Genomic DNA, 25757 nt, shown 5'->3' with positions numbered 1-25757 from the left:
GAAATATAGGGAGAATAAAAGAAAATGGGATTTTTGGTGTAAACAGGTGGTTAATTTGACAGCTTGGACTCGGTGGGCCAAAGCGCCTGTTTCTGTGCTCTATCTCTCTCAGAAATGTAACATCGGACACGGGAAAGCTCAGGTGAAACTTGCAAACTCCTGATAGAAACACAAGAGATGAAGGATGCTGGAATATTGAACTGCTTGGCATGATTAGCAATTTAGTGGATGGCACCAAAATTGGTGGTATAGTGGACAGTGAGGGTCAGCTAACATTACAACAAGATCTGGATCAACTGTGAGAGTGGACCAAAGATTGGCAGGTGGAATTTAACTTGGACAAGTGTGAACTGTTGCATATTGGTAAATTAAACTCGGGCAGGATTTAAACAGTAAATGGCAGGGAGCTTGTTAAGTTATTGTAGTACCAATTGGCCGTGAGGCACAAATGCATAGTTCCTTGAAAGTAGTGATAGATGTATTCAGGATGATGAAGGCATATTGAATGCTTGTCTTTCTTCATCCAGGAATTTGCTACAAGAATTGGGATGTTATTTACAACTTCACAAGACATTGTACAAGGAGTATTGTGCACAGTAACGTGTCCTCAGCTAATCCAGGCTCCCTGTTGCCATGGAGACATCATAAAGACAATTATGACCCTTGTGACCTCTGATTTTAAGGCTCTGGTCCTGTACTTTACCTGAAATTTAGGATGAGGGGGATCTCATTGAAGTCTACCTAATAATGAAAGGCCCAGGTAGAGGGAATGTGGACAGGATGTTTTCAGGAGTGGAAGAGTCTAAAAATAGAGGGCACCGCCACAGGGTAAAAGGACGCACCTTTAGAAAGGAGATGAGGAATTTATTTCGCCAAAGGTGGGTAAATCTGTGGAATTAATTGCTGCAGATGACGGTGGAGGCCAAGTCATTGAGTAGATTTAAAGCGGAGATTGTTAGGTTCTTGATTAATAAAGTAGTCCAAGGTTATGGGAAGAAGGCAGGAAACTGGGGTTGAGAGAAAAATAGATCTGCTGTGATTGAATGGCAGAGTAGACTCAATGGGCTGAATGGCCTAATTCTACTCCTATGTCTCGTGGTCTTATGATAAAGTAAGGCTATCTTAAAAATGTTACTCCCATGGATACTTTATTCCGTACTTGTATCACTGAGCCTTTGAGCTCAGCTATATAAAGCAAGATTCTTGAGGAAACATTTTCTTGAGTAACTCTGAAGGGTAAGAAGGTAGACAAAAACACTGGATAAACTCAGCGGGTGAGGCAGCATCTATGGAGTGAGGGGTAGGAATGTACTTTGTCTTACTATATGATGTTACATTATATTTGTGTGCTACTGCCCATGTTCCATGTCCAGATGCGCCTTAACTAATTATTCCTCTCACTGGTCAACTCCATTGTGTATATTTGTTGCCATCACTAACGCACACCAGTGGTATGGGATTGTGTTTAGACGTTCACATCTAGTAGCTGGGAGCCTGCATTGATATTAATATAATCTTTGTTTTGTTGGAAGCAACCATGCATTAAATGTCCAAAGTGAAATGCTTCCCTGAGCCGTCGATTCATATTTCATATTTCCCTATGACATTTAAGGAGGCCATTATTTCCCTGTAAAACTTCTCTCATGCACTCCCATCCGCTCCCGATTCACCCGCCTCTCACCAACGCACGTGGTGACATAAAGCTGTTGGTTAACCTGCATGTCTATGGGGAGTGGGAGGAAAGCAGAGCATCTAAAACATATGGTCACTGGGAGAATGTACAAACTCCACCAGACACTGGAGGTTGGGATTGAATCCAGATTGCTGGAGCTGTGAGGCGGTAACACTATGCCGCCCAAAGTGGTCAACCCACAGTGAGGATCTGTTGCTTGTTTGCTGCCTTGCACTGTGTTGATGAGCGTACCTGCCTGTTACAAATGTCTAGCTTGGGTGAAACTTAAGCTAATACAGACCGCGAGCCCTGTGGCCTCGGGTATGGTTCACTTGCTCCTGCTTGGTAATATAACCCTTTTATATGTGAATCAATGCCAACATTTCACTGGTCATACAATGTTCTTTTTATTCAGCTGAGGGAAGGTTGCATGGATAAAGCACTTAATTTTCTTCACGGGACCGTTTTCCATTGATGTTAGAGAGTGGGCTGGAACTATTACTCCTGCTCCTTGTCTTCTCCTCTCCAGTCCCTGCTGGCCAGGCTGGGGGAGTGCAGGCTGTTGTCCGAGGGGGATGTGCTTGCAGTGTAGCCGGGCAGCTTGATGAAGGAGTGCAGTGGCAGAGCACAATGCCTGGCATTGCTGTGCACTGTGGACTGGCCGCGCGTGGCGATGCTGCTGCTGATGCTGTTGGTAGCAAGAGAGGTCACAGCTCCATAAGGGCAGCTACTGCCTGCTCGCGCCTGCTGCTTCAAATTCAGACTCAGGTTCCGCCTTAACCAGGACTTCTTTATTTCTGCCTGAACCTGCAGAGAGCGTGGAATAAAATTCCGAGTTAAAGAGTGGTGACTGGAAATACTGGGAATATTCCGCAAGTTAGACCATATCTATCACACTGCAGCACACCAACAGGCACTTTTGTCCATGATGTCTGTGTTGAACATAATGCCAACTTAAACTAATTTGTTTTGTCTCACATGGTCCCTACCCCACCATTCCTTGCATATCCAAGTGCAATGAGTTCATGCAATTGTGAAGCATTAATTGGTTATATCATTGTGAAGGGATGGTCAAACGTATGATGTCATGAATTTGCCGACCTGATACTATTATGATGAGATAATTGGGTTTATGATGTCACTGTGAAGGGTGATGAGGGCTATGATGTCACCAACTTGTGTATTAACCTGAGGAATAGTTGGGTTTTTTAAATCGGCAAAGGGTTACGAAGAAAGTGATATCTTAACACATATTTGGACAATAAGCTTTGGACAATAAACTAGAGGCGCTGAACATTTTCCATAAAAAAAAGCTGAATTAATTTGCGTAGAAGCAGAAAATGAATTAAATAGAGCAATGATGAATGAAAAGACTGAAACATTGAACTTATGTTTTGTGTCAAAGGCAAAAAAAAGACATAGAGAAAATACCACGTCCAGGAATATCTGTATTTTCAAACTAAGGTTGATAATGTTCCACACATTAAACATTTATGGGACTGGGGAAATATACTGGCTTGAAGAAAGAAGTGTTAGAACAGAGAGAAGATATAAATGTGTCTTTACAAATATTTCCAGTCTTACCTGGAATTCAATCTCCTACATCCACAAGCACATGCAATTTCAGATCATGATTCTGTTTCTGCCATTTGCACCCATCTGGAGTGACCTTAACCCACTGGCTTTGTGTTGCTCTACCAAATCTTTATCCATTCAGATTTTCGCAAACATCCTTGTTCTCTCAATACCCTCCTTTTCTGCAAGTTCAAACTTGGTTAACTCTAACTTGGTTCTGACAAAGAGTCTTTGACCTGAACCATTAACCCTGATTCTCTCCACAGATGCTGCCTGGTCTGCTGAGTATATCTCGAACTTTCTGACAAAAATTTCCTATTAATATAAAACCAAGGTTCCTTAATATGGTCAGGGTGTGTTGGTATAATTGTACGGCTGCCTGTCATAGGTTGGATATTGCCGTCGCTGGCCTGATACCTTCGGTATAACATTTTGACAATGTGGCAACCTTCATCTCTGCAGTGTCGTGCCTCATTGTAGAGATGCCTGTGGTTGGAGAGCACCTTTTACATGGTCAAATTTCTCGGGTGCTTCGTAGACTGAAAAGCAGACAAAATTTGGCCAACAGTAGGTGATCAGAGGGGTGATGCAAGAGACTGGAGATGAAAACAAATTGCCAAAGGATCTCAGCAGGTCGAGCAGCATCTGTGCTGCCTCACGGGTGCCATACAACCTGATGTGTTCCTCTAGATCAGGGGTGGGAGGCCGCATTAAGTTAGCTGTAATCTAATAAGGATGCATCTAAGAAACTTCAATTACATATAAGATTATTTTGTTAAATCTTCTTTTACTCTTTGGTATCTTTAAATACGTTCATTTTAAGATTAAAATACAAATAATAAAAGACAAACTTATTAATACATATTAATAAGAATAAAAGCATAGTTCTACAAAATTTGGATTCCTTCAAAAGGCCGCACTTAATGGCCTAGAAGGCCGCAGGTTCCCCACCCCGGCTCTAGATGATCAGAAGGCGTGATCAAAGCAAAGGGGAGAGTTGGGGGTGAAAGAAGGGAATTGCGGAGAGAAGGGTGCGGGCAACTGAGGCAAGCCGTGGAGAGGTTAAATTCAGACAGTGGCAGGGAGATTGCAGACTGGAAGGTTTCAGAGCTGGAGGGAACCGTGTGAGAGTGTTACCATGAGGATAACTCAAAGCAAGAATAAGAATTGTTCAAAGACGCACTGTGTTTCTGAAGTACATCTGGCCTGTGACTTACCTCACCATTACAGAAGCAGTAGATAAAGGCAACAAAAAAGCCCTGTTAGGAGAAGAAAATAACATAAGCTACATGTTAAATATGGAAGTCACAAGAAGATGCCACGCAACCTGACAATTGTACTGTACCCGTCTTACAAAGAACAATTTCTCATTCAACTTCCCCTCTCTCCATCCACTTTCCAGCTATTTTTCTCTTTTAAGTCTTCATCCAATTCCCTATCAATGACTGTTCTTGGACACTGAATCCTGTGTAATGCTCACTTCATCTCTGATCTTTTAGCAATCGCATTAAACCTGTTACTCCTATTTATTCACCCGCCAACCAGTTTTTATTTACTAATTTAATAAAAAGGAATTGCAGATTCTGGTTTATATCAAAGATCAACGCAAAATGCTGGGGTAAGTCACCTGGTCAGGCAGCATCTCTGGAGAAAATGGATAGGTGATAGGAAAAAAAAAATTGAAGAAGGATGCTGACTCGAAACGTTACCTATCTATTTTCTCTAGAGATGCTGCCTGACCCGCTGAGTTGCCCCGCTGGGGCAAAGATAGGCAAATGGGACTAGGTCACAGAGACATATTGATTATCCTGGATGAATTATGCCATCGCCGGCTATGGAGATGACATCCCTACCTGAGAGGAGTTGATGAGCATCTCATAATGCATCTGGATCTGCCAAAGGATCGTGGATACATCGGTGTACGGCATGGCCATGAAAACCACATAATGAACTCCAAAAAGAGGCATGAGGACAAGTGTAGACTTCAACAGCTTTCTGAAAGAAAAACAAAGCAGAACCAAGATCAGACTGATCATGGATCGTAGAGTGGGGGCTGCTGATGTCATTGTCCATCCCTGCTCCGAGGTCAGTTGATGGCGTTGGTCAATGAACAGGGTTCAAAGTCTCAGTCTGTGATGAATGTGCCATTGGTCGGTAACCGTTGGTGGTCAATGGCCTCTTTCAATGGAAGGACAATGGTCAGTGGCACGACTCGCTTGGTGCTCAATTAATGGCCTCAGTTGGTGGCCATCTATCTTGATCAGTCATTAGAGGCAGTTCGGTCTATTATGTACAAGGACCTAGTGGGCCGAAGTGGCTCACCTGTACTGCTGCCGAGGACCCAGTTTTCCTGCATTTTTCTCCCACAGTTTTGATGCCAAAACACGGACAATATTCATAAAGAGGAAGAAATTCACCTAAAGAAAGCAACAACGTCAGTTATTATAATTCCACGAGTTCCTACTGCTGGGCCTAGACTTGGTACTGCATAGCTTCAAGAAGTAGGGATCTCCAATACCAGTGAGAATATGTTCCACTTGAGCCCCATTCCAGCAAGCAACAGCTCTATCCCAGCAGAGTCACCACCTTGGATCCCCATCCCAACAAGAGTCAGACCTTGTAATGCCCTATTCCAGTGGACAGTCTCTACCAGTAGGTCCCTATTCCAGTAGAGTTTTGTTGAGTTTAGTTTCGAGATATAGCGCAGAAACAGGCTCTTTGGCCCACCGAGCCTGCGCTGCCCAACAATCGCACACCAGCACAATCCTACACACTAGAGACAATTTACAATTTTATCGAAGCCAATTAATCTACAAATCTGTACGTCTTTGGAATGTGGGAGGAAACCAGAGCATCTGGAGAAAACCCACTCAGTCACATAGGGAATGTACAAACTCCGTACAGATAGCACCCGTAGTCAGGATCGAACCTGCCTCTCTTCCCCTGAAAGGCAGCAACTCTACTGCTGCACCACCGTGCCGCCCAAAGAGGTTAGCACTTTCAGGAGGTGAGCAAGGTGCTGGCAGCTTGAGTACAGCTGGGGGTCTATATAAGTCTGCTTCTCCTGCCAGCTGATCTGCAGGTTTGGCACAGACTACCCAGAGATCCCAAGCCCAGTGTCGACACCTCCTCACTTACCACAACGGCAGCAAGAATAGGAACCTGGTAAATCCACTTCACATTTCCAGCACTGAGGTCCCAGCATCTGACGGGGAGAAGTGTGAGAAAGAACACGTTGATGTGGGCACCGACATTGCTAAGCATTCAGCAGGGGTGAGACTGCACGCCCACATCACCAACCCAGCTTATTTCATCATCTTACGATTCATCACTCTGGAGCAGCAGAATGAAAGTATGCTCTCTAGTTCCTGCTTTCAATTGTCGTGAGAGAAGGGTAGTCAATATTCCAGGGGACAGAGGCTTCAGATGTGGTGGAGATGCAGAGAGCAGGGGTGGGTGGTTGCCTTTTTGATGAGGGTGGTAAGGGAGGATGTTCTTGGGGAATTGTCCAGTGAGAGTAAATACTACTTTGCTGCTGAGCCTGTGTCCCGGATAGTTTGGAATATTTATACTGTGTACTCCCTCAATCCCTCTGCAACACAGAAGGATGGGTGCCAGAGTGAGGCACAATCTGCACAGGGAACATTTGCCCAATATCTCACTTATACGTCCAGTAACATTTATTCTCCCTACATTCATTTCTTTTCATTTTAGTTACATCGAAGAAAACTTTCGGTCTCCAAATATTACTGAGAAAACTCTCAGCAGGATGGAAGAATAGCGAGGGGGATTTAGTATTCATGGCTTGGAGACCATCATGGTTCTAAAATGGGGTAAATAGGAGAAACTGTTTGAAATGCTCAGTTGGTCAGTCAGCATCTGTGGAGAGGGTGGCAGGTTCCTTTGCAGTTAGATAGTCTCTCATCAGTACTGGGAACATTTGGTTTCCACTCCGGTTCTTGTATATCGTTCCCACAACACTGAATTAAATGATTTTGTTATTGTTTTTGGCCTGCAATTTGTGCAGAGCAAGATCCCACAAAAAGCCCTTACTGAGTGAAGATTGATGTCACTTACATGGGAATGGTGTTAAATATTGTCCAAGACACAAGGGGATTTCCTCTGCTCCATTTTGAGAAGATTTACATCCTCAGCACTCTGGGTCTTGCACTAATATCTTGTGTGAATGCTGACATCTCTAACAGTGCACCCCTCCCTATGCATTGCACAGGACTCGCAGTCTAGATCTTATGCTTAATCCCTGCAGAGAGTTAACACGGACCCTATCCAGTCTCTGGAGCAGAGCAACCCAGGCCTCTTCTCCTAGTGTATTACCCCAGGTCCCATGCAACGAGTTTCCCCAGCCCCCAAGCAACGGCAAAGGTGTTCACGTCTTGAGGCAGCTCCTGCTCCAGGAGCTCAGCAAGTTCACTACTATTGAGTCCAAGAGTGTACGTACAGCGTATCTGCCAGTGATGCTCTGGTGATTCCCCATGCCGCCACCACCACCGCTGGGATCCCTGCAGAAAAGGCCAGAGAGAGACACACCTGAGCATCCAGCTTTTCTCTGTCATTGCACGCAGCAGTTGCTTGTGTCCTTACCCTCCCATCTCACCCTCCACTCACCACATCGTAACTCCAGCCCATCCCCATTCCACCCCAACCGCCACTGAAACCCCAAATCCTCATTGCCAGCCCCCACTTGCCACATCCCCACTGCCTCGCCCCGCACCATCCCCAAACTCCACCCAAACCCCCAGCCCTAACCTCCGCTATCTACCATCTCCCCCAACCCCAAACCCAACCTTACCACTAACCCTCGCCCACTATAGCTGTACATGTTGGCCCATCAGGTGATAAAACTCCACCTGGCACTGAGACGAACAGGGCCACCACCCCCAGCCAGTGAGATACAATGTTCCTCCACCTCAAACCCTTCCCTGCTATCTGGGGCCCCCATTCTGCTGTCCGGCCATCCATACCCATGCCAGGCTCTGTCCACTTCATCCCTAAAGAGACCAAATGACTCTAATGTGCCTTCACTCTTCACTGGATAAAGCCTTGTGCTTATCAGTGACTGTAGAAGCATGCCTTAGAATGCTGTGGTTAGAAGCAACACACTCACATCCCTGAGACAATCAAGTGCTTGACAATCAGAGAGAAAGAAACCATCATCGTGGTGTGCACCAGTTCATAGGTCCGAGGAGCAGAGTTATGTCATTCATATAACCATATAACAAGTACAGCACGGAAACAGGCCATCTCGGCCCTTCTAGTCCGTGCCGAACAACTTACTCTCACCTAGTCCCATCTACCTGCACTCGGATCATAACCCTCCATTCCTTTCCCGTCCATATACCTATCCAATTTATTTTTAAATGATAAAATCGAACCTGCCTCCACCACTTCCACTGGAAGCTCATTCCACACAGCTACCGCTCTCTGAGTAAAGAAGTTCCCCATCATGTTACCCCTAAACTTTTGTCCCTTAATTCTCAAATTCAGCCCATCAAGTCTACTTTGCCATTCAATCATGGCTGATCTATCTTTCCCTCTCAACCCCATTCTCCGTCCATAACCCCTGACACCCGTACTAATCAAGAATCTGCCAATCTCCGCCTTAAAAATATCCATTGGCTTGGCCTCCACAGCCGCCTGTAGGTATTCTCATCCTTACCCCAGCCAATCAGTGTCAGCGCCCAGAGATACTTCTTGTCTGATAAGAAAGCCATGAAGATCAGACTGTGCAGGTAAAGGCCCTCGACCAGAATCCAGTAGTGATTGGTGGCGAGGAAGTAGAGGAACAGGATCACTGCCACCTTGCAGCCCGTCTGCAAAAGTAGAGCTCGGTTACAAGACCAGAAAGGAAGTGGGCACCACACAGGCCAGCCACGGGCTGGTGACTGGCTCGTAAACCGCCACCATTGCGTTCCCCAGAAATACAGCCTCGAAGCCTCCCTCCTTTAACCTGACGTCTGCCTCTTGCTGGACTTGGAGGACAAACACATCTCTTGGCCCAACCTGAAACCAGCGCCTGCCCTCTACATACACAGGTAAGGGAACTGATACTCCCAGCCACGAGATCGCAGGCAGGGCCCTGAGGCTGATGTGGAGCAGGTAAACCAGGCATGGCACCACAGTCAAATGGCCAGGGCAGCGAGTGTTTGAAAATACTGATCCAGGGCATTGGATAGACATTGCTGCCTGCCCTCCCTCACCACATGGGCTCAGCCACTCTCCAGGAGTCTGCCCATCCATCCTTTGCTCTGTGTCCCGAGCTAAAGGTCTGTGTCAGCTACGTGGCAGCAGGGTGGAGCTCACCTCTGCCAGTCCAGAGCAACCACAAACTCGCTGCTGTGGAAATGTGGTCACAACTCACTGCCTTGGCACGGTGGTGCAGCGGTAGAGTCGATGCCTTACAGCACAGAGGACCCGGGTTCGATCCTGACCACGTGTGCTGTCTGTACGGAGTTTGTACATTATCCCCGTGGCCCCCTGGGTTTTCTCCAAGATCTTCGATTTCCTCCCACACTTCCAACACATGCAGGTTTGTAGGTCAATTTGTTTGGTATAAGTGTAAATTGTCCCTAGTGTGTGTAGGATAGTGTTGATGTGTGGGGATCGTTGGTCAGTGCGGACTCGGGGGGCCGAAGGGCATATTTCCGCACTGTATCTCTAAACTAAACTAAACTTGTGTAAATTGGTTGCCAGCTGAGGCTCAATCAGTCCAAATGAAACATCTCAGCCTTTGAGTGTACCTCAGTACACGTGACAATAAACCAAACTCAAAGCAATGTTTTGTGTGTATCTGGTACACACCATAAATAAACATACATGTCACGTGGCTGGAAAATTAAATGACGTGTAACCAGCATGTACAGTCACAAAAAAGCACTGCATCTCAGGATATGCTGTCTCCTTGACCAGCCGTCAGGCCCAGGGGCTTTCTCTCTAAAGCCCAGCTGTGGTTGTGCAGGACATATACTCACGAACTGCCCCTCACTGGGGAGAGGCATCGCGTCGCCCACTAGATCTTCAACACGGAACTCCAACCCATTCATCGTCGAGTTTGAATAGACCATGACATCCTTGACAAAGATGCTGATTGCCCGGCACATGAAGGAAATGAAGAGGTGCATGTGGATGTAGTTCCTGGTACAATGTAGCCGCCTGTGGTGGGAGAGGAGACCACGGTGTCAACCTGCAGTAAACATTCCCTTCACTACCCCAGGATTGAAGCACCACCCTCGTCTATAGTAAACCAGCTCCCTAATGCAGTGAAACCTCAGGGACAGTGAGGAGAGGCATCGTCCTTGTGAGCGTGGCAAGGCAGCAGCACAACCAACAGCATTTGTGGGAACGTTGGTGCACAAGTAGGAGTGGCAGGTGGAGTAGGAACCGCCATCGTGTGAGGTCGGAGTTGCGAGCTATGGAGAAGAGGGTCAACCGAGTTTTCTGTTTCTCTTTCTCAGTTGAAGGTTTGGAGAAGAAGGATATGGAAACTAAAACACAGATGAGGGCAGCATGGAAACAAATCCTGCAGCCCACGATGTTTAGTTTAGTTTAGTTTAGTTTAGTTTATTGTCACGTGGGCTGAGATACAATAAAACGTTTTTTTGTAGTATGCTATTCAGTCAGTGGAAAGACTATAGGTTACTATACATGATTACAATCAAGCCGTCCACAATGCCCAGATACAGAATAAAGGGAATAATGTTTAGTGCAAATTAAAGTCTGATTCAAGATAGTCTGAGTGTCCCCCATTAGGTAGATGGTAGCTCGACATGCTGATAGGGTTGTTCAGTTGCCTGATAACAGCTATCCAGAAGGTTAAGGCACATGGGACCCAAGGTGACTCCAAGGCTAATTGAATCCAAACTTGGTCATAGGAGACAGAGGGTGTTTTTGTCATTGGAAGTCAGCGACAAGTGTTATACTGCAGGATCAATACTGGGACCCTTAGTATTTGTGATTACTTGGTTGTGAATGTACGATTAGTGACTTTGCCGATGAAAGGTGGTGGTGTTGTGAAACGGGAGGAATTGTCTAAAGCTACAGCAGGATGGGGATCAGTTGTCTTTTACAGCAAATTTTAAGGTACTAAAACTGAGACCTTGGGAGGGGGCTTGAGGGGGGGTGGGGGGGAACGAGGTACAGAAAGTCTGATGTGAGGAGTGGAGGCAGAGGTGAGGAAATTCAGAGGTGCGGAGGTGAGGGAAGTCTGACGTGAGGTGAGGGGCCCAGTTAATGAAATTCTGAGGTGAGGAGGGGAACGGGAGGTGTGGAGTATCTGAGGTAAAGAGAAGGGTATGTGGATGTACTGGAGTGAAACGGTGGGCGTGAATGATCTCAAATGGTAATCGAGTTTGAGCTGATACGGAGCCCACACGTCTCCCTAAACCCACCTCACCCTCCCCACCCCCCGACTCAACGTCATTTGGCAGCTGAGACAGAAAGGCAGTGACGTCGCACTGACACGCTGATCATTCCCTCCCAGCGAGCCGACTTTAATGAGACGGATAATAATTGTAATCCGGATGAGCAGTAGCTTACCTGAAATAACTGAGAATGGCAACGGCGCCCAGCAGGGAGGCCAGGGAGATAGAGTAGCCCACCGTGTACATCAGGTACAGACGGTCAAACACAACCTGCAGAGGACATGGGGCACAGGCATTCACCATCTCGCTCTGTGTCACCGGGAGACTCAGCACAGTGCTCACAGGGGGAAAACACCAGCAGTTCCCATGTTCAAAGGCTGGCTCCATCTCGGTGCAGTGGGATGTGGACTCCCCTTCACCCTCCCCCTCACCTCCCCACTCCTCACCACCAACCCTCACAGCCACCCTTGCCCCTATTCACCACCCCCACCCTTATCCCCAACCACCCCCACTCTTGCCCCCACCACTCACACCTCACCCCATCTCCATCCACAACCTCACCCCCTATCCTCACCACCACACTCACCCTCACCCTCACCCCTACCCCCACCCTCACCCCCACCTCCATTCCCACCCCCCCTCCCCCCACCCTCACCCCAACCCCCACCCCCACTCCCACCACCCCACACCCCATCCTCGTCTGCACCCACACCCACCACCCCCCCCCCCCCCAATCCCACCACCCCCCCCCCACCCCCCCTTCACCCCACCCCCCCCTTCACCCCCACCCTCACCTTCACCCCCACCCCCCCCCCCCACCCACACCCCAGGCTTGGGGAGGTGTTCTCTACCTTTCGGTGCCAAACCTCTGCCCACTTGAACTGGGTGCACTCGGTGTAGTTTGCCCAGGTTCTGTTCCTATTAAACACCAGCTCCCAATCACCATGAACACTGCACCTGCGATACGCTTGCCCTGCCAAAGGACGAACAGCAGCGTTATTGCACAGGTGACATTACAGTCACTGAGTCGCCACAGAGATGAGCAGAGTGAGCATGGAGTGTGCAAGGGGCGCGTGCTGACTGGAGTGTGAGCAAGGTGAATTGAATGTCTAGAGTGAGCAGAGGATGTACAAAGTGTACAGAATGAACAGCGAGTGTGCCAAGTGAGCACAAGAGTGCATTGAGTGTGAGCAGAGAGTGAGCAGCCCGAAGAGCCATGAGGGTGACCAGAATGTGTGACTAGTGTGAGCTTGAGCATTGGAAACATGAAGTGAGCTCAGTCGGAGTGGGCATTGCCAGTGTGAGTGTGGTGTGGGCACAGCAGGCATGGTGTGTGATTGACATGCTCACAGCTGGTGTGAGCAGACTGATTCACCATTAACTCCATTGACTTCAGTGATGGTGGGTGGTGAGGGGATGACCAGTATCAGCACTGTGCCTGCTGTCACTATGGGAGCAGTCTGAGAACAACTAGCACACTGTAGCGGTGAGCTGCCTGTGAGCCTGGTCCCTCTGAGAGTGCAGGTACCCCAAGTGTGAGCATGGTGTGAACATGATTGTTCCGATGGAGGTGTGAGTACGAGCAGTGTGGTTACCTTTGTGGTTGAAGTCATGGATGTATTGGGGGCAGGAGATGGCGATGCTGTGGTTGGCTTGGGCTGGGGGCCAACACACAACGCCATCCCACTCCGCCTGGCAGGCTGCCCCTGCAGGGACAAATGGACACAGAGATCAGAAATGTACAAAGGCAGCATTTTCAAACCAGCAAAAAAGGCAATCACACCATACATAGAAAGGAGGTGGAGACACAAGAGACTGTTATTGCTTATATTAAGATTCCAGTATCAGCAACACTCTGGATAAACTCAGTAAATCAGGCATCAACTGTGCAGAGAATGGGCAGTTATCTCCAATTCACACATTCCCTCCATTAACCCTTCCTAACCTCACTCTGTGCCTCCACTAACCTTCCCAATGACCTGCTACTCACAGTGGTAACCCGTTCCCAAACGCACTCAAACTCCCAGTGGTGACTTCTACACAGTTCAGAGACATTCGACCGTGGCCTTGTCTTCAATTCACAGCGTTGCCTTTGTTAGTCGTCATCCACATTCCCAGCACTGTTCTCAACATGATTCTTCACTTCATGTCAAACACACCCTGCAAGAATTCACGTTCACTCCTCAACTTTCTGTAACTTCACGTTTATCCATGCTACACTGCATCTGCCACCTGTCTGCCCAGGCACTCAACTTGTCTAAATCACTTTGAAGCCTCTTTGCATCTTCCTCACAATTTACAATCCCATTCCGTTTCATGTCACCAGCAGCTTTAGAAATATTACCTGCGGTTCCCTTGTTCAAGTCATTGACATGTACTGTCAACAGGTGGGGTTTAGATACAGGGGAACTCATGGGACACTCTGCAACCTCCATAACAAATAGCACCGGAGGTCAGAATTGAACGTGGGTTGCTGGTAAAGCTCCGTCCTCTGGTAATTTTATATGTATCTCCTTAACTTCTCTTATTAGCCAGATGTAGTTCACTTGGCCTATTGTGCTTTTGCTCCATTCCTGCCTTTGCTCCTTTATTACTAACCATTATCTACCTTCCATCACCCCTTTCCATGAAGCTCCCCATTTCATCACAGCCAACCCACTCTTCATACTTGTGTTGTTTGCTTTGTTTAGATTTACAGCTCCAGCCTCACTCCTTGCTACAGGGAGGAATTCTATCATTATTGTCACACTTCCCTGAAGGAGTGCGAACACGCTGGTGTCTTCTTCTTCTTGCGTATGGTGAGCACAGCCTAAAGTTGTAAGATTATTTGATCTTATTTGATTGTGCACGCCGAGTTGATTGCATTCGTCGAAACAGGGCGGACCACGTGAAGGTTGCAATCTCCCACCCCTACCCTGGTGTAAATCCACACTACATTTTTGTTGGTGTTGACTGATGTTTCAGCTCCAACTCATGAAGTTAGTGAACCATTACCTGCTTTCTGTGCTGGTTTGGTTCTCAGATTTTTTTCACATTCTTCCTTTGCCTCAAACAGCAGGTAGATCTGCTCATCCTTAGTGATGACATCGTCAGCATCCACCTGTCAGTAACAAGGATTAGTTTAGTTCATTTAGAGATACAGCGTGGAAACAGGCCCTTTGGCCCACCAAGTCTGCACTGACCAGTGATCCCCGCACACTAACACTATCCTGCACACACTAGGAATAATTTCCAATTACACCAAGCCAATTAAGCTTCAAAGCTGTACGTCTTTGGAGCGTGGGAGGAAACCGGAACACCCGGAGAAAACCCACACAGGTCACGGGGAGAATGTCCAACTCCATACAGACAGCTCCTGCAGTCAGGATCGAACCCTGGGCACTGCCGCTGTAAGGCAGCAACTCCACTGCTGCATCACCGTGCTGCCCTAACAACCAAGCGGACCTCACAGATCCATTGACCTGACACCCAGGGTTTCTCTGTTAACCCACCTGCTCCCCTCACACACCCCCCCCCCCCCCCAATCACCCTTGATCTATATTTGCCATTCATACTGCCCTCCCCCATTCTTGCATTGAAGGTTGACACTAAATGCTGGATGGACTCAGGGGGTCAGGCAGCATCTCTGGAGAAGAGGAAGTGGTGACGTTTCATCAGACCTCGCCTCCCTATCCATGAACTGATGCTTCTCCTCAACCACCAGACTTCTCTCTCTGTTAGCTCACCTCAACCACCATTTCTCCATTTGACCCCATCCCAGTTTCACATCTCTTAACCCCATCCCAAGCTCACATCCTATGACCCCAACACAACATCACACCCTTTCACCCTCCCCTGGGTTTTGCTGCTGCCAGTTTAGTTTAGAGATGTAGCATAGAAGCAGGCCCTTCGGCCCATCGAGTCCATGCTGACCATCAATCACCTACCTATTCATATTAGTTCTATGTTATCTCACTAGTTCTATGTTATTTGCCCCCACTCCCTACTTGTAACAGGGTTTATTTTTTACAACCTACAAACCGGCAGGTCTTTGGGATGTGGGAGGTAACCGGAGGACCCGGAGGAAACCCACATGGTCACAGGGAGAATGTGGGAAGTTCACACAACACCTGAAGTCATGAACAACCCCGGATCACAGGCGCTGAGAGACAGCGGTTCTACTACGCCACTGTGTCGCATCTTGGACCCTTTTCACCACTCTACTGAACATGGCAAGAACCGTGGCCTCATGAGAGAAGTCTCATATTTCGCCTGGGCAGCTTACAGCCCAGTGGTATGAATATTGATTTCTCCAACTTCAGATAACCCCGACATTACCTCTCTCCATCCCACCACCAGCCAAGTTGCACCAGCTTCTCATCTTCACCCTACAAACAGCTAACAATGGCCTGTTTCCTTTATCATCGTTACTTTTTTGCATATCTTTCATTCATTATTCATCATCACTCTACATCACTGTCTATATCTCTTGTTTCCCTTATCCCTAACCAGTCTGAAGAAGGGTCTCGACTCGAAACGTCACCCATTCCTTCTCTCCAGTGATGCTGCCTCTCCCGCTGAGTTGCTCCAGCTTTTCGTGTCTATCTTCTGAGACATGTTCCTGGGCTTTGCCAGTTCTTCCTCCTCCTCCTTTGTCCATAGCACAAACTACAGGGAGCGAACAGGACAGAGTACAACACTGAAGATCCCCGCACCGTGACACTGACATTCTGCCTGCAATATGCCAGGTGATGTCCATGGTGAGTATCAGCACAAGGATCTCAGAGAGAGGAAGGGAGCCATCCCGCTGGGCTGATCAGACTCTGATCTGTTAGATGCTCCTGCCCTCTTGACTCTACCGGCCATGTGCCTAAAGCCATTCTTTAAATATTAAAGATGACCAATATGTTAAATTTTAAATTAAAATTAAACATTAGTTTATAATGTATCTGGAGCATGCTGTTTTGTCTGTGTGTGTGTGTGTGTGTGTGTGTGTGTGTGTGTGTGTGTGTGTGTGTGTGTGTGTGTGTGTGTGTGTGTGTGTGTGTGTGTGTGTGTGTGTGTGTGTGTGTGTGTGTGTGTGTGTGTGTGTGTGTGCGCGTACGTGTGTTTATATTGTGATGTTATCAGAAGTGATGGTCATGCTGAGTGCTGGCTGCAATTTAACTGTTTCACAAATACTCTGTTCATTAAAGTCCTAAATTCTCAACAGAAAGACAGTGTGCTGATTTGCATATTAGCATTACCTGTATATTGTGGCGCACGGCATTTTAAAGGGCATTGTTGTAACAAGGTGAGGCAATTCCTATTTTCGTTGTTCGTTTCGTCAGATGTGGCTCTCCCTACCTTCCCCAAATAGCTCACATTAAATATAAATTAATCAGACATCCTGCACCAATGAGCAGAGGCGCCCACACAAAGCCTTTCTACTGATTGTGCATATATTTCTAAATTGTACTTCTTGTTGCAAACCAGGAAAGACAGAACCAATTTATGTACAGCAAGTTCTCAAACCAATAGTGACAACCAATCTCTTCTGGTGAGGCTGTTTGAAGGACAATTATCTCCAGGACATCTGGCCAATTCCTCATTTGTTTTTCCAATAGTTTAAAAGGGTTTTTCACACATGTTTGAGTAAATTGGGTGCACGGCAGTTTAATTATAAAACTTGAGGGAAAAGTTGGTATCTGATTAGTTTATTCCCAACATTTCCAAGTTAATTTCCAAAACCTCAGGTCCTCTGTGTCAAATCAACTTCCCAAGATCGTGGCGAGCTGCGAGCAAGTGTTTTCCGCCTGCACTCTGAGCAAGAAGGCAGGAACGGGGTACTGATTGGGGGTGATCAGCCATGATCACATTGAATGGTGGTGCTGGCTCGAAGGGCCGAATGGCCTACTCCTGCACCTTTTGTCTATTGTCTATTGAATCATGCCGGGGTGGAAGGTATGAAGCTTCCCATCTTCTGGTGGAAATGTCCACAGACAGTGAGTGTTGGGGTCCAATAGTGGGGGAGGGGCAGGGTGGGCCAGGGCAAAGACAGCTGTTCGCTCTGGTTGATTTTATTCAAATGTTTTAATTTCAGGAGATCATAAAAGCTTCAGGCTCCGTTTTCATTGTTTAGATTTTAGACTAGATTTTGGAGATCCAGTGTGGAAGCTGAGTCAGCTCCGACCTGCGATTACCCCTTACACTAGCACTATCCTACACACTAGGGACAATTTACAATGTTACCAAAGCCAATTAACCTACAAATCTGTACGTCTTTGGAGTGTGAAATGGAAACCGGAGCACCCGGAGAAAACCCACAGAGTGGCCACAGGGAGAACGTACAAACTCCATACAGATGGCACATGTAGTCAGGATTGAATTTGCTTCTCTGGCGCTGTAAGGCAGCAAATCTACCTCTGCCTCACTGTGCCGCAAAAAAAAAATGTTTGTATTCTCTCAAAAAAAGGTCATATGATCCTTACGATCCTATCATTCTTGAGGACTGCCCTAGCCTCATTATACTCTCAAAAAGCATCAATCATTTGTCTAGATTAAATAAAATCTGCCATTTTCAGCCCATTTCACTAACACATCATCATCTCTCTGCAGGCTATAGTCACCCTTCACACTGTAAACAACACCGTCTTGCTATAATCCACACTCTTGCTCATCTTGCCACCTACTGTACCTCCACATCCAAAGCATTCAAGTATTTCAAGTATTTCACATACATCAAAAATCCCAGCTTCGAACCCTGTGGGGCATCGCTGGCCACAGTCATCCAGTCACGAGAAACATCCTCGACCGTTACCAATTTTGGACCCAGTTCGCCAATTTACCCAGATTCATGGGCTCTTATTTTTTGAACCAGTCCCACATGTTGGATGTTATTGAAATCTTTACTATCATCCATAAATTGCATCTCCCGCCCAGCCCAGATTTGATACACTTTGATTTGATTTGATTTGATACACTCTGAAGAAGGGTTTCGGCCCGAAACGTTGCCTATTTCCTTCGCTCCATAGATGCTGCTGCACCCGCTGAGTTTCTCCAGCTTTTTTGTGTAACCCCAGATTTGATACACTTTGTTACCTCTTCAAAGGATTGAAACAAATTGGTAAGACAGGATCTGCCTATGATAAAGCCATGTTGACCGTCTCCAGGTAGTTCCTGCGTTCCCAAGTGATCACCAATCCACTCAGTCAGAATTCCCTAACCAGTATATTCCCTAACAGTATTGTTGGGCTCACAGGTCTGTAGTTACCAGGCTTTTCCCCACACCCTTTCTTGAAATGTGGGACCACTTTTGCTGTCCTCAAGTCACTTTACCAGGATATCCTATCAGGATGCATCACACCTTGGTTTGCTAACAGCACTACCCAAGACCTCAAGGAATTGCACAGAGTTGTGGATTTTTAGCCCAGTCCATCACACAGCCCAGCCTCCATCTGGAAGCTCATACATCTCAGCTCTGCTCTTGAGGGAAACATGTTACCCCAACATCCTTATTCTCTGGCATGTTTTGTTTGTCTTATACTCTCAGTGGGAAAAGGTCTATCCCTCTCATCATTTTTAAAAACCTCTATCAAGTTAAACCAGCGCTCCATAAAGCCCTAACTTGTTAACCTTTTTCTGTAACTTCGTTGCTGAAACCCAGGCAACATTCTAGTAACAGGATGCATCACACCTTGGTTTGCTAACAGCACTACCCAAGACCTCAAGGAATTGCACAGAGTTGTGGATGTAGCCCAGTCCATCACACAGACCAGCCTCCATCTATATCTACATCTCACTCTGCCTTGGGGAAACAACCAACATCATTACTCTGGCATTTTGTGTCTATCTTCGGTGTGAACCAGTATCTACAGATCACTACCAACACAACATAATGAAGGATCATTTAAACCCCACTATCTCTTCTCCCCTCGCCTATGGAAAGTAGGTAGCACCAAATTCAGGAACAGCTTCTCCCCCACTGTAAAATATTTCAGAATGTTCCTCTTATAAACTAAACGTTTAATCTCAATCTGCTAACCTACCACATTGCAGCCTTCATAGTATATTGTTAGTTCCTGCACTTACCCTGCAGTTTAACATTATATGCTGTAACACTATATTCTGGACTCTGGTGTTTGCTTGATCTGTTGTCAATCTGAAATTATGTACGGTATGATTTAACTGGATACCATTCAAACAAAGTTGTTCACTTTATCTCAGTACCTACAACATTGCCAAACAAATACTAATACCACAGAGATAATAGATCAGTCATGATCTATCTTATTGAATAGTGTTCTTTTGCAGATGCTCATGGTGAGGCCCTTTTAGTGAATGAGCCAGTGATGAGTTGGAACTTGGCTCGACGTCTGTGTATTCACAAGTATCACTGCATACATTGACCACACACACACACACATACAAACATGTGTGCAAGCGCTCACTCACTTGCAAGCACCCCCCCACACATACACGCATGCACACTCATGTGCACACACACACATTTACACTGCACATGCTCACACTTGCACACCCATTTCAGCACACATGCAAGTGCACAGACTCACCCACGTATGCACTCACACACACACATGTACACTTGCACACACATTAAAAGACATGCACACATAGAAGCATGCATGCATGCATGCACCCCCCCCCCCCCCCTCGCAATCTGATAGACAGTCACTAATCTACAACTGCCTGTCCCTCACACACAAGTGATTCACAAAGAGACCTGCAGACTGATGCAGTGGTTCATTCTCCAGCTGCAGCACCACCGACCGCTTCTCTGCTCATTGAAACCTGGTGTTTTATAATTATTCCATCAAACTATCCCCATTTAGCCCCATAGCAGAAGCGTCCACGTCGCGGGACTGGACACTGGAAGTATCCTGAGCTAATTCTGCTACCACCAGCATTTACTGCAACAAGTGATGGCTCCCACTGATTGTCACCGGAAGTTTGCGTCCTTTTTTAGGACGGACGATGACAGCGACGTCAACATTTGTAACAAGATGGACTCAAAAGAAGGAGAAGATCCACATCTGATATGCGACTCAACCTTCCTTCAGCATCTCCCAAATTTGCTGCAGACATCATTCGAGCGAGGAGTGAGAGAAAGCCGCAGACAGGCAGCAGTCTGCGGCCGAGGGGCCGTCGTACAAGGTCTGGCAGTGAGTGGGAAGCCCAGTGATTCTTCACAACTACACTCCAGTCTGCACCAATCACTCTCGGCCAGGTAACGGTTCAGCACCAAACAAAACTTAGTTGTGAACTATGCAGGCAGGTATTTCACAGTCTGGTTCAACTCCCATCGCTGCCCATCAGTGATTCGATCAGAATACAGGCCATCTTGTCTCCTCACTGATTTAACTAACTGCCAGTTGCAGCCTTTGTACATAACACCCCACTGTGAACGATGTACACATATTTAATCCCTGAATGGATAGTTGTAGCACAAGACAGCATAGTTGCGGTATTGCTGGAACAGTAATTTGGAGCGAAGTTTGCATTTGTCTCGGGCGTGGGTTAACACTTGACCTTTTCATTCAGAGTGCAGTGACCAGCAGAACGCTGGCCTGGGGATGGGTGTCAGGGAGGTACACGGTGTAACTGGGAATACATCGGCAGCGCAGAGTACTGGAATATGTGAACAGTGAGGAGATCCACCTGTGTGTAAGAAGGAACTGCAGATGCTGGTTTACACTGAAGATAAGACACACAACGTTGGAGTAACTCAGCGGGGACAGGCAGGCAGCATCTCTGGAGTGAAGCAGCGGGGACAGGCAGGCAGCATCTCTGGAGTGAAGCAATGGGTGACGTTTCGAGCCGAGACGCTTCTTCAGACTGAGAGTCAGGGAATAGAGTTATGGAAGGGTAAGGTGTGAAGACGAGCGATCAAAGTGGACGAAGTTCAAGGCAAATGTAGAATGAATCGTGGTTACCTGAGGGGGAGGCGGGAATGAGGCATGCACTCAGTAAAATTAATCAGGAGGACAGTGAAATCGGTCAGAGAACTAGGATGGGGGAGGGATGGAGAGAGAGGGGAAGCAGGGGTTACTTGGTTAGAGAAGTCAACATTCATACCGCTGGGTTGTAAGGTGCCCAAGCGAGCCATTATACAGTTTCCTTGAACTTCGTCTCCTTTGATCTCTCGTTTTCACCCACCCTTCCATATCTCTAAGTCTCCCTAAGTCTCCCTCACCCCGGATTCTCAGTCTGAAGGAGATCTAGCTACCCATGGGGGTATAGAGCACACACTATAGATATCAAACAGACATAGATCGGACGCGCTCTTAAGCAGGTTTACAGAGGGAGCAGAGTATCGCTGAGATCCCACTTTGATAGTTAAACCCCAGTTTTACCTCCCCACAACATGAAACATTCATTCTGCATCTCCCTCCACAGATGCTGCCTGCCCCCACTGAGATTTTTATTAAATTACTCACTGAAATTACTCCCCTTTAGGGCAGGGTTGCCAGATTGTTTTTTTTCGCGCCAAATTCCAGAAATCTGTTTTTTTTTTTTTAAATTTAGTTGGCGTCAGACAATTCATTTGGCTTTTGGGCTTTTTCCTGGCTTTTTTTTCTTTACATGCTAAAATTATCTGCACGAAAATTACATACCATCCTTTTTCTAAAACATTTTCCTTTAAGATAAATGTTTTATGGTCAGTTACATTTGGCAATACATCTGCCGCCAACTAGGAGGGTTGGGGAGGGGAGGGTGCACTAAGACCCACCCAGCAGAGTCAGCCCACTGTGCATTCAATATGGAGCATCCAAGCTACCATCAAATAATTGGATTTTTACTGTCAGAAATACCCAATTGGTTTCGCCGTAGTGAATCAAGACGAGAAGCATACAAGTAATTGTTTAGAGTGATGAACCCAGCTAGAGAATTTGAACCAACCCGAACTGCCCCCCTCCCCTTTGAAAATCATTCATTTACGCGGTGGCTTGTGCGTTGAAAGGTTATGTTTAATATTTTGATGAACTGGGAAGACCTAAAGGCTCATTTCACTTAGAAACATAGAAAATAGGCGCAGGGGTAGGCCATTCGGCCCTTCGAGCCTGCACCGCCATTCAATATGATCATGGCTGATCATCCAACTCAGTATCCTGTACCTGCCTTCTCTCCATACCCCTCCCTTTAGCCACAAGGGCCACATCTAACTCCCTCTTAAATATATGCTGAACATGGCCCAATCAAAGTTAGATACAAAATTCAAAGCAAGACTCCTAAAGGAAATGCTGTCAGACTACAACAACTACTTGTACTTGAGTTTGCAACACTTGTTGTGCAGGAAATTGAAAGACTGAGCAGCCTTTTTTCAGCAGGTACACAAAAATGCTGGAGAAACTCAGCGGGTGCAGCAGCATCTATGGAGCGAAGGAAATAGGCAACGTTTCGGGACGAAACGTTGCCTATTTCCTTCGCTCCATAGATGCTGTTGCACCCGCTGAATTTCTCCAGCATTTTTGTGTACCTTCAATTTTCCAGCATCCGCAGTACCTTCTTAAACACTAAGCCTTTTTCAGCAAACCAAAGCCGATCCTCATGAATTGTACCAACAACTATTCTTACACCAGAAGATTCTTCAGAACAGACTGTATGATGCCAAAGGACAGACAAAAAAAATACCCATCAAGTTGATTTTGGTATCAAGTTCTTAACAGCATGTGATAAGTTCCTACAGCAGAACAACAGCGCTGAAGCTCATCTGGAAATTTAAAAAAATGTCAAAGAAAGATGTATGTCTATGCGAGAGGAAGCTCTCTGTCAATTTACACGCCGGCAAGAGATACATTTGAAAGTTTATCAAAATTGAGCCATGTGACAATAACGAATCAAATTCGAGGTCTATGTTTTCCGAGTTACCCTTTATACACCATGCAGGAAACAAGGTCAACACAAATGAAGAACAATACAGACAAATGCCTTTTGTTGATTGGAAATAAGAAGCTCCATTTAAGAAAGACGGACTCCCTACAAACACTGACCAGTTTTGGATTGGTGGACTTTATTCAGCATCAGGCATTTAAAGAGCTTGCCACCTTCGCCCTTTTACTTGCCCGATAACCCCTGTCACCAATGCTGCAGTTGAGAGGATATTTTCTCTTGTAACCTCTGTTAAAACGAAGGCAAGAAATGGAATGCAGCTGAATCTTCTTGTGGCTGTTGTGAGAATCAGGGCAGAACTATTGCTTTCAAGCAAATGTTGCAAAGACTTCAATGCATCTCCAAAAATGCTGAAAATCTTCACATCGGACAAGATTTGTGCCGTATGTTCCACTCATTCCAGTGGGGAGGATAGTAATGACCTGGATCTGGATCTTTTCAAGTGATGGGTGTATGAAAAATATATTAAAGATTGTTTAGCTATTTTTCCTGGGATTTTCTAGCATTGCTTGTCCTTTTTATGGTTTTTTCCTAGTGTTGTTTGACTTTAAATTAAAATTTCAATCTGGCAACTCTGCTTTGGGGCATTCGTGAACAAGAGTTCTTGCACCAAGCTGGCATGTTTCACGACAGCTATTACTAGAATTTATTTTAAGAATAAATTATAGATTTTATTAACTGTATTTGAACAGTTTATTAAGGACTTTAGGGAAGATGTGAATGCTTTGAGCCACAACGGAAGAAACGAGGCTATCTACTTGTGTGGACGATCTGGAGATGCTAAGGCTGTTCTCCTTGGAATAGTGTTCACCCGGTTGCGGGGATTGCGCGACACAGCGAGACAGTACCGATATAACGGACCGAATGGCCTCCTTCCCCGCCGGAACAATCCATCACTCACCAATCGCTCACCAATTCACAACTCAATTGAGTTGGAGTTCTCCAGCCAACTTGGAAGATTTGGTGGTAAGTGTTTACTTCCCGTCAGTTAGCTCTGTGGCATTTCACATTTGGTGGCTGAGGATCATTTTGATTTAAGGGAGACAAAAATGCTGGAGAAACTCAGCGGGTGAGGCAGCATCTATGGAGCGAAGGAATAGGTGACGTTTCGGGTCGAGACCCTTCTTCTGAAGAAGGATGTTGCCTCACCCGCTGAGTTTCTCCAGCATTTTTGTCTACCTTCTATTTTTACAGCATCTGCAGTTCCTTCTTAAACATTTTGATTTAAGGAGTATTTTTTTAAGAGGACAAATATTGATTTTCCTTCATACACAGGGATATGGCGTCCGATACCTGATACAGCCCCCACCGCTTCCCATTTCTTTTAAAATGCGTGCACGATTGTTTACCACATCTGTGGAATTTCACAAAATCTAAAGATATTAGACATCGAGTCACAGTGTGGTCCAGGATCGATCCTAGCCCAAAAGACTCGTGGAGGTGTCTGCGAGAGCCTTGTAATCATTGCAGGCGTGTAGAGGCAGCGAGCGAGAGTGGCGATCCTATCACACACCTCACCACCCGCCTCCCACCAAGGTCGCGATGACCAGATCTGCGGGCAATCTCTGGTCGGTCGGGGTGGCATTGGAGTCGTTACTCACCCTAGCACATGTGGTCCGGAGCAGAGCAGAGCAGAGCAGGAGCCCAAGCCAGCGGCCGGCGATCTCTCCCATCCCCGCGGCGCGGCTTCCATCGGTCGGCGAACCCCCGCCTTTAAACAGGAGCGCGGCGAAGCATCCCCGCCCCCCGCTCCGCAGACCTCTTCCCCGGCTGCCCGACGCCCGCTCCCTGGAGAAACACGAGACCCTTCTGCTCGTTAACTGCGTGTCAGTCACAACGATACAAGCATTGCACTTTTTGCACAAACTTTTTTTTTCTTTTCGGTGTTTTGATAATTTATCTAGAGATTACGTATAATAATATATATATATATATATATATAGATGAATAGATAGATAAATAGATAAATAGAGAATAATAATAATAATAAATATAAGAATAATAATAATAGTAATACTACTACTACTAATAATAATAATACATGTAATAATAATAGTAATAATAACAATAATAAACAATAGTAATAATAATATAATAATAATAGTACTACTACTAATAATAATAATAATAATAATAATAATAATAAAAATAATAATAATACGAAAACTATTACTGCTACTACTAATAATAATACATAATAATGATATAATAATAAAATTAATAATAATAGTAATAATAATAAAATTAATAACAATAGTAATACT

General features: G+C 46.1%; 1 protein-coding gene across 2 annotated transcripts; it reads right to left on the bottom strand.

Annotated features, from left to right (window-relative positions):
* Positions 1–25303, bottom strand: LOC129710244 (parathyroid hormone/parathyroid hormone-related peptide receptor-like). 2 transcript variants are annotated; one of them, XM_055657105.1, is made up of 13 exons: positions 25095–25291; positions 14620–14725; positions 13221–13331; positions 12477–12598; positions 11801–11895; positions 10237–10417; positions 8925–9078; positions 7707–7767; positions 6386–6452; positions 5570–5664; positions 5101–5242; positions 4465–4506; positions 2–2479 (listed from the first exon to the last, which is right to left on the bottom strand). In XM_055657105.1, exons 1-13 carry the CDS (start codon positions 25164–25166, stop codon positions 2171–2173), a joined length of 1557 nt encoding a protein of 518 aa, XP_055513080.1. In that variant the 5' UTR covers positions 25167–25291; the 3' UTR covers positions 2–2170. The 2 variants fall into 2 exon arrangements, with proteins under 2 accessions (XP_055513081.1, XP_055513080.1); XM_055657106.1 differs by lacking the exon at positions 13221–13331 and having other exon boundaries at positions 1–2479; positions 25095–25303.
* Between the last annotated feature and the right edge of the window lie 454 nt (positions 25304–25757).

This window comes from Leucoraja erinacea, chromosome 27 (genome assembly GCF_028641065.1).
Source record: "Leucoraja erinacea ecotype New England chromosome 27, Leri_hhj_1, whole genome shotgun sequence".
Lineage (NCBI taxonomy): Eukaryota > Metazoa > Chordata > Chondrichthyes > Rajiformes > Rajidae > Leucoraja > Leucoraja erinaceus.
This window is presented reverse-complemented; position numbering and strand designations above follow the sequence as displayed.

Bases quoted from the DNA above. Each gene is read 5' to 3' on its own strand.
- LOC129710244 (XM_055657105.1), bottom strand. From the start codon at position 25,166: ATGGGAGAGATCGCCGGCCGCTGGCTTGGGCTCCTGCTCTGCTCTGCT. The intron at 9,079-10,236 runs GTGAGTATATGT...CTACTTTTGCAG, and splicing joins TCCCCAGTGAGGGGCAGTTC to ACGGGCTGCAAGGTGGCAGT. The intron at 5,665-6,385 runs GTAAGTGAGGAG...TGCTTTCTTTAG, and splicing joins CTATTCTTGCTGCCGTTGTG to GTGAATTTCTTCCTCTTTAT.